Source organism: Macrobrachium nipponense, chromosome 6 (genome assembly GCF_015104395.2).
Source record: "Macrobrachium nipponense isolate FS-2020 chromosome 6, ASM1510439v2, whole genome shotgun sequence".
NCBI classification, from domain to species: domain Eukaryota; kingdom Metazoa; phylum Arthropoda; class Malacostraca; order Decapoda; family Palaemonidae; genus Macrobrachium; species Macrobrachium nipponense.
This window is the reverse complement of record NC_061108.1, coordinates 130049376-130059375: the sequence shown is the minus strand read 5'-3', so window position 1 is coordinate 130059375 and position 10000 is coordinate 130049376. Positions and strand designations below refer to the sequence as shown.

Genomic DNA, 10000 nt, shown 5'->3' with positions numbered 1-10000 from the left:
TGCACATGTTATCGAAGTTACTCCGACACTTTGGTCCTTCATACCATTACCAAATCAAGCATTAATTAAATTATTATTATAAGCATGAATGACTGCTATCTAGTGATAAGAATCGAATTCCTATTCAAACTATTCGCCCGGAAACACGCGCCAAAGAAAGCATTAAGCCAGCATGGAATGAATACCGATTCTCGGGAATGGAGCTCTCGGCCGACTCGGACTCTTGCGAAAGCGATACGTAGCTATTTCGGACAAATGAATATTTAAGTTGTTTTGCAAAATTAGAAACGAACAGAGACAATGAAAAGCCGCGCGTTTGCACATTTCTGTGGTGATTATGGCATTTTTTTCCCGCGAGATTCGTCATTAACAGTTTCTATTGTGTTGTTTTGAATTAATTCAAAACAGTTCCAACATTCATGCTGTTAATTCTTGTAACTATCTGGAGTCTTCTGCCATCACAACAAAAATTAAATGTATATTGTTTTTATACATTAATTCATGTAGTAGTAGTTTTTCTTTTGGTACTCAAACCACAGCAAAAAATGTAAAAATTTACATGTTCCAAAGAGCTGGCTGTTCTTGTTCAGCAAGAATGCTCTGTATCAAGAATGACTAAGGAAGCACTGTACCTTCACATACTAAATTACTAACAAATGGTTGCTCAGGCATCATAACAAATCTTGAATCAATAATTCTTACTATTTAGTAATTCTTGTAGTATTACTTTTTGAAGTACATAAATCACAGCCAAAGAATGTAATAATCTACTTGTTTCAAAGAACTGGTCGGTCTTGCCCAGCAAGACTGCTCTGTGTTAAGACTGGCCAAGAAAATACCTTGACAAAGCTCTAACAAATGGCTGCTCTTTTCTCAAACTCTCACCTTAATGGCGGCACATCCAAAGAAGTGTCTGATGATGATAGTAAGCAAGAGGATGGTGATGCTCAACAGGTTGTTGCCTCAGGCCCTAAGAAGGAAAGGGTCACCAGGCAAGTCTGAAGGAGGAATATGTTGACAACATGCTGTCACAGACTTTGGGCAACCTATCCTTCAAATCCTTAAGCCCCCATTCCAGCAGATATAGGATGTTAGGATGCTGACACCGTTAAGCGCAAAGTACATCAAGTGAATCTGTATGCCTGGTAGAGGGCTGTGAATTCTATCTTCAGCGCTAAATTCCAGCCACTACTTCCAGGAGTTGCTGGAACGGCTGGCGAAATGAGTCCAGGGTCTCAAAGGAATCACACAAAGTAGGAATAGGTCTTCACGGAATCACACCAATTAGGAATAGGTCTTCACGGAATCACACCAATTAGGAATAAGTCTTCACGGAATCACACCAATTAGGAATAGGTCTTCACGGAATCACACCAATTAGGAATAGGTCTTCACGACATCACACAAGTAGGAATAGGTCTTAACAGAATCACACAAAAGTAGGAATAAGTCTTCACGGAATCACACAAAGTAGGAATAGACTCGGGTTTCAACCTTTTCAATACTACATCAACCCAGAATTATCATTACTAGCAATAACGCGAGAAACATGAGCCATGGGAAATCGAGACTTCTGTATATTAATGAAGCGGCTCGTTCATGTTCTTGCTTCATGTGTTATGTCTCCCATTGTTTCTCCAACATCCTTTTTATCGTCATTATTATTATTATTATTATTATTATTATTATTGATTATTATTATTATTATTATTATTGGGAAAGTAAATCCACAGTAGTATGCCGGTTTGATGTTTTTTTTTTAAATACTCACAAAAGAAACCTGTCGATAACCTGGACGGTTCTCCTTGTCAATCTGACTAGAATTATATTATTATTATTATTATTATTATTATTATTATTATTATATTATTATTTTATTATTATTATTATTATTTACCCCAATGTCTGCCCAGTTATTTTGTCTCCAACGCGGGTCGGCAGCTTTTGAACTTGTCTATCTCCTTGTTGTGTATGATCCTTTTATGTTTTAATTCATGTTTAATTTCGTTCTACTAGTACAATTTCCGTTGCGCGCGCTGCAGCCATTAATTATACAGATTTACTTTGAATACTATTCAATAATGTTCACAACACATTTCCATCTTTATGTGTATACAACGTTTATTATTATTATTATCATCATCATCATTATTATTATTATTATTATTATTATTATTATTATTATTATTACTATTATTATTATTATTATTATTTATTTTATTATTATTATTATTAGCTAATATCTCATTGGTCTGCATACTATATTAAATGTACCAGAACTGAAGTATACCACGCATTCCAATTTATACATCCTTATATATTGACAGGTTATGATACAACAGTCAAAATCATCATACCAGATTTAATCATATATCAACACAAGCAGAGAAAAACTCCATGAATCTGTACCAATCATATCACGGAATATCTTAAAAAAAAAAAAAAAAAAAAAAGACACGACATGAAAATATGACGATACAATTACCGTAGAAACAAACAAAAAAATTAAAACAAAAAAATCCCTTAAGCACAGCTGGTACATCACATGTAATAAATCTCCGGGTCTTCACATTATCCACGAAGACGTTGAAGGAAATTGGCCCATCAGTAGATAACAGATTGTCCTCCTTCCACCAAAAAAAAAAAAAAAAAAAAAAAAAAAAAAAAAAAAAAAAAAAAAAAAAAAATAATAATAATAATAATTTCCTACAACTACTCCTCCGTCTTCAAAAGGTTTTGAGGACGTTCTATGGCAGGAGCAACTTTAAAGTATATCTAAGAAGAGGAATTTGCAAGATAAAGTGTTTTAATTGAACGTTTCCCAGATTGGGTTTTTTGCTGCCTTCTACCTTAAATCAAATAATGTATGTTACCATTGTTATTGTTATCATCGTAATTTCAAATAGTCTCTGTCTTCGTTAAAGGATAAGAAGACTCCGCTCTACTACAGCAAAGAACAAAAGATTAGTAAAGAACAACAAAAGAAATCTTGGACATCCCGATACCAAAATCATAATTATGTCTTATAATAAGATGCTCCAATTTTGCATTTACATAAATTACTCAAAAAAGAAAACGTAAGGTTTTCGAGTTAAGATTATGTTAAACCTATAATAACAATCTTTCAAGCGTTATGCATGAAAGAAAATAAAAAAGGTAGAGTTGAGTTTGGGAAATGAGTTGATTTTAAATAACACCTACAAGCACAATCTTTAAAGCGATATATGGTAAAAAAAAAATTAAAGAATAAAAAAGTTACAGTTGAGTTTGGGAAATGAGTTGATTTTATATAACACCTACAAGCCCAATCTTTAAAGGGATATATGGTTAAAAAAAATAATAAAAAAGTAAAGTTTGGGAAATAAGTTGATTCTATATAAGACCTACAAGTACAGTCTTTAAAGCGACATATGGAAAAAAAATAAATAAAAAAGTAAAGTTGAGTTTGGGAAATCGAGTTGATCTTATGTAACACCTACAAGAACAATCTTTAAAAAAGCGATATAAGCTATAAAAAAATATTAAAGTTGAGTTTGGGGAAAAAGTTGATCTTATGTAACACTTACAAGTACAATCTTAAAAGCAATATATGGTAAAAAAAAAAAAAAAAAAAAAAAAAAAAAAAAAAAAAAGTTGAGTTTACGAAATCTAAAATAATTTTTTGCATACCAGAGAAAAAAAAAAAAAAAAACTCAAAAGAAAGGCTGAATACAGAAGAGGATAGGTTCACTATTTCCATGACCACAAAGCTTTAGCGTCTCTCACTAAAAACATTCCTCTCTCTCTCCTCTCTCTCTCTCTCTCTCTCTCTCTCTCTCTCTCTCTCTCCTTTTTGAAGTTGAGTCTCTCTTCTCTCCTTCAGTCCCCATTCGCTCGAGTTCTTGGTCTCGCAATCGTCTTCTCCTTCTTCAACTTTCCCTTCTTCAAAACATTTTCCTTAGAATGCTATTCATAACACACCTCTCATGCATTCAAGAAGCCTCTCTCTCTCTCTCTCTCTCTCTCTCTCTCTCTCTCTCTCTCTCTCTCTCTCTCTCGCTTTTCATTGCATACTTCCCTACTTCCTCCTTTCTCATTTTCCCCTCCTTTTCAGTTCCTCAATTCAATTCCAGGCCCCCTCTACCCCCACCCCCCCAGCATGTCATCGGCGAGAATTTTTATTCCAGTTTCTGTCAATTCCCCCTCCTGATTTTCCCGTACTTTCCCCATTTTATTCAGTTCTTCCCCCTCTTCTTCTCCTTATTCTAAAGCCCATTATTATTATTATTATGATCATCATCTTCTTCCCTCATCTATCCATTCTTGCATTTTCTTAATTATCCGCGTTCGCCTTACCAGATCAGTTCTACTCTCAAATCCCTCCTCGTCATTCCTCTCTCTCTCTCTCTCTCTCTCTCTCTCTCTCTCTCTCCTTACTCTTATCCAACCCTCTGCCACTTCCCTTTCCTCTGATTGTCTGGGGGAAGATGTCTTGGTCTCTTCCGGATTCCGGAGTAGGAGGAGGAGGAGGAGGAGGAGGAGGAGGGGTGAGGGAATGACCCACCACCACCACCACCATCCAGAGCTCTGCCATGCAGAAAATAGGAACCCTGTCTTAATTACAAAGCTATTCTAAATATCATTGTAATTATTATGCGTGCGTCAGAGAGAGAGAGAGAGGAAAGGGAGAGAGAGAGAGAGAGAGAGAGAGAAGCATAGGACAATGTTCTTTGTTTCTATGAGTCTAAATAACATGATGACTGAAACAAAGAGAGGAAAACTTTTGTAATCTTCAGTGCATAATTATTCCCAGATAAAGAGAAAGAGAAATAAAAATTCCAGGAACGAAATAATAAGAATTTTCGGGACAAATCGGATAATTATTTCTTGAGGAGACAAGAAACGGACATTGCTGCTCAAAACAAGGGTGTGTTAATGGACATTTCTTCCTAATTATGTGATAATTAACAACAAGGAGGATAACGACTGAGGAATTTCCCATTCTGAAGCATTGTGTTAAAGCCTAAAGTGTACGAGTAGGTAGAGAGAGAGAGATGCGCCAGCTCTCGAGATCAGTGCCCAAAGTAATACCTATAAAACAGGATAAGAGCAATGACCTTCCCACGAAGTTAGATGGAAGAGACCGATCATTAACTAGGAACAATTGAAAGCCTTTGAACACGAAAGATTCCTAAAGAATCTTAAAAGTACGAGACCCTTTATCCCTGGACGAACAAGTTCTGGACAAATCATAGAGATATGATATTTGGTGAGTTTTATTTAGTTACACTTACATAGTATGAAGTTCACAAAACAGGATTCTCTTTAATTTCAGGTAGGAAATACTGATACATTTGAGGTTTCCATCTCTAAAACCTCAAAACTTGTGAACGTAGACGAGGAATGAGAAGCACAGACAGAGTAAAAGCTGTAAAGACCAAAAAGCAAAACAACTTATGCTTTCTTTATAAAAAGCATTGATCACTGTAGCCATGCACATACATGCACAGCAATCGCAGGCTTCCATCTCTAGAAGCAGGGATAATTAAACTTGGTTTAATTGCAAAGCACATGTTGGTGACTGGTGCACTATTTGTCATAAATATATTAACAGCTGGTTTACTGAAGGAAATTATTTTAAAAAGTGAATGCACAGTGATGCTTTACTTCAAGAGAAACATCAATTAAAAAGAATCGGTTAGAGAAACGAACAATTTCCAATCTATATTGAAGAAGATCATACTACTGCCACTACAGATGTATCGTAGAAAATGGCCTTATTAAAACTTCACACTAAAATATTTATCATCAAAATAAGTATGGAAAGTGTAATATAATTCGAAGACTGTAAATGTCTTTTTTATAAGTGCCAATACTTTATCTATTCAGAGAAGCAGACTTCAAGTTTATTATAACCTAAGTGATTTTTGGCTTACTGGAATGATCCCAATGAAATAATGGAAACTAAGGCCAAATATTATTAGCTTAACTATGTACATAAAAAAAACAGTAATATCATATTTCATCCATTCATGAAAAAAAAATCACTTCTGGGAAAACCCACTTAGATAAAGTGATTTTTGGCTTACTGGAATTATCCCAATAGTGAAATAATGGAAACCAAGGTCAAATATTATTAGCTTCATTATAAAACAGTAACATATTTATTCCATTCATGAAAAAAATCCCTTCTGGGAAAAACCACTTAGAAAAAGTTAATACCATTATATGTAATGCCAAAAGTTTTAAAATAAAAGACTGAAATATTCCCTTTGTAATAATTGGCGAAGTTTATCCCTCGTCTGAAAATAAAAATGTTTTGGGAATTGAAATAATATACAATGCTGGATTTGTAGAACGCGGCTGGTACGCATGAAACAAATATGCCCTGTCTATCTGAGGACAATATTTTGAAATAAAAATCCGAATGTAAAATAATACTGCCACACTTGGCTGGTTAACAAAACATGACATTTCTGTTTTTTCTGGTCTTCGAAGCATTTTTCTGGAGTTCCACGAGGAAATTGTGGTGTTGTAGAAAAGTGAAATGTTAAGATCAGCAAAAACCTTGTGGAATGCATTTAGCATATCGGATGACTCTGCAAGAAAGTATATATATATATATATATATATATATATATATATATATATATATTATATATATATATATGTATGTATATGTATATATATATATATATTATATATATATATATATATATATATATATATATAATATATATATAATATACATACACACATGTACATACATACATACGTTCATAAATATATATATATATATATATATATATATATATATATATATATATATATATTATATAATATATATTAAAAGATATTTCAATGACATCCAAAAATAACGCTAATCTGGGCCTTCAGTAAAATTACCTTTAGTTATTATTATTGCTATTATCTTGGGATTGTGCCTAGTGTTCCTATGATTATGGGTACGATTTCCACTAGCATATCCCATATCCTTCTTATTTCAATTTTCAGGTTATGATACTTATCCATTTTTTCCTTTTCTTTCTCTTCAACTCTGGCGTCCCATAGTATTGCGACATCAATGAGTGATACTTTCTTCTTGATCTTGTCAATCAACGCTACGTCTGGTCTATTTGCATGTATCACCCTATCTGTTCTGATACCTTAGTCCCAGAGGATCTTTGTCTGATCGTTTTTCTATCATTCATTTAGGTTGGTGCTCGTACCACTTATTACTACAAGGTAGCTGGTGTTTCTTGCACAGGCTCCAGTGGAGGGCTTTTGCCACTGAATCATGTCACTGAATTATTATTATTATTATTATTATTATTATTATTATTATTATTAACCAACCTGAAAGCTAGGCTATAAAAACAGAATGCTAAAAGAGAAAGTGAAAAAGAAATACAGACGTAGAGGATAAACTACAAATAAAAAACATATTGAGAAAACAAATAAGTAGCATAGATAAAAAAAACATAAGATAAAACTATGAAATTATATTCATGCGATCCTCATGAAAAAAAAAATAAAGTATTGACACCAATTTTGAACATCTGAAGTTCAAAAGATCCAACTACATGATTCGGATGTTCATTCCAGAATTTGGTTCAAGTTAAAGAAAAATAATAATAATAATAAGTAATAATAATAAAAAAAAAGCTGTGCATGAACTTCACTAAATAAGAGGCATGGTGCAGTTTCGGAAGATCCGACTGCAAAAGATGAATAATATAAGAAAAGATAATGAAGGAGATAATCAGTGAAATATATACAAGCTCGACGGTGCCACTAATAAATGCAAAGATCTAGGATAAGAAATAGAGATAAGCTTTAAGTCTTATCCAACAACTTAAGATGACGGTCAGCTGCTGCTGACGCCCAAACTTGAAAAAATACAAGTCAGGATGACTCATTCGCCACAAATCTTGAAATAAATTTTCTCAAGAGATAGGATATGCGCCTCAAGAGTGAATTTTAAACAGGTGACATTTAAAAACTGTAAAAAAAAAAATATCTTAGTGGGGAAAGATGAATCCAGCGTCCTAGATCTGCTGACAATCTTACTCTGATTTTTGTTAGGCTTCAAGCTCACCATAGTTTAAATACTTTAGATATACTTTAAACCAAGAGGGAGGATGTGAGGCTGAAGTTGACAGTAGGATAAAAGCTGTGTGGGGGAAGTGGAGAGAGGTAGCTGGAGTAGTATGTGATAAGAAAATGCCAATCAAGCTAAAAGTCAAGATCTACAGCACAGTGATAAGAGCAGTGTTAATGTATAGATCAGAAACATGGACTATAAGAAAAGAGGAATACAGCTTGAGGGAACAGAGATGAGACTGCCGAGGTAGATTGTGGGAATATCGCTGCTGGAGAGATTGAAAAATGATGAAATAAGAAAGGTAGGCAGGCTTAGCAAATATTACAGAGGTGATAAGACGGGCACGATTGGGGATGGATGACGAGGAGGGAGTGAAGATGGCTTGGAAGGAACCTGTTAGAGGAAGAAGATCGAGAGGGAGACAGAGAATTAGATGGCGAGATAAAGTGAAGGAAGATATGGAGAGAAGAAGTTTTGGTGGAGGATGATGCATTCGATAGAAGGCAGTGGAGAAGAAGACGCATCAGGCAACCGACCCTTTCAATGTAGGGATAACGGTGGGAAAGAAGCAGCTCACTATATTATTTGTACTATGCACTACACGTTTAGCTAAATCTCCATTAAGAGATTCTCCAACCACATGTGTTTCATTAGATAGGATCAATACAAAGAAAGTACCATCATGTCATATAATATATAGGCAATGCACAAATAAAGGAAATATTAACGACGAAAAGAGCTCGACCTCAGGAACACAAGAGGTTGCATTCCTATAGGATTTATGGTACCCTTCAAAAACAACTCTTTGCACTCTATTAGTTAAAATTCAACCACTATAACTCCCTCCCCCCACCCCCCCCCAGCCCCCAGATTCAACTCCCATCTGCTAATTTTGGAGGGAAAAACAACGGGGGCTTCTAAACAACATGGTCATAATTCACATTCATCATCCGTTATGTTGGATAAACCTTGGTTAACGCAGTGGGAGTAATATTCCTCAGTTAATAAATCCATTGGCAAACCTAAGGCTCGTACAATACAAATCAATCTGGCCAAGAATACCAAGTTTAGATTATAATATGATTAATTACTTTCTGGACAACAATGATGATTCTATCACAAGACAAACACGATTATCTTATTCGAGCCACCCCATATTTGTTGTCAGTGCAGGTGTAATTGTGTGTATGTATATTATAATATATATATATAGAATATATATATATATATATATATATATATATACCACATATCATATATAATAAAGGAGCCCATAAAAACACCAAAATATAGTATTTTCTCTCTATATTTTGGTATTTTTATGGGCTCCTTTTATTAGATGGAATTCTGTTGTAACAACATTTTTACCAGTCATTATATATATATATTATATATGTATATATATATATATAATATGTATATATATATATATATATTTATATATATATATATAAAGATATAACACACATTACTGCTATGTCGTGAGAAAACAACAAAAGCACTTGGGGAAAAGAGAAAGACATTTTTGTTCACTATTGTGAAGAACAATGAGGAGTCTAGTCCAACACAAACTTGTTTATTTTTTGTGTTCTTTTTTTTTCTTTTTGTTTAGTGACACGGGTTTCCGAGAAATCAATTAACCAGTGCCAATGAAATGACACAAACAACGTACGCGCACTGAGAAAAGTGTCGGAGAAAAAGGTCTCAGGATAAGTGTCATAATAATACACCGGATTTATTTTTAGTGGACACTTGAGTTATTGAATACGACACAATCAATCACAATTACTATAGTAGATTCACATTAAACGTGCATTTGATGTCTCGGCCAGTCCCTTTCGACGTTCCTAATTGACTGCTGATAAGCCAATCACACGGATGGAAACTCTCAGTCTCTCGAGAGAGTTCACATAAGCA

General features: G+C 34.1%; 1 protein-coding gene across 1 annotated transcript in view; it reads right to left on the bottom strand.

The window, feature by feature from the left end:
- LOC135216639 (chondroitin sulfate proteoglycan 4-like) overlaps positions 1 to 10000 on the bottom strand; it is a 413166-nt gene that overhangs the window by 322582 nt on the left and 80584 nt on the right. Inside the window, 1 exon segment of the mRNA XM_064252023.1 lies at positions 4428 to 4566. Within this exon segment, the coding sequence (XP_064108093.1) occupies positions 4428 to 4566 (139 nt within the window).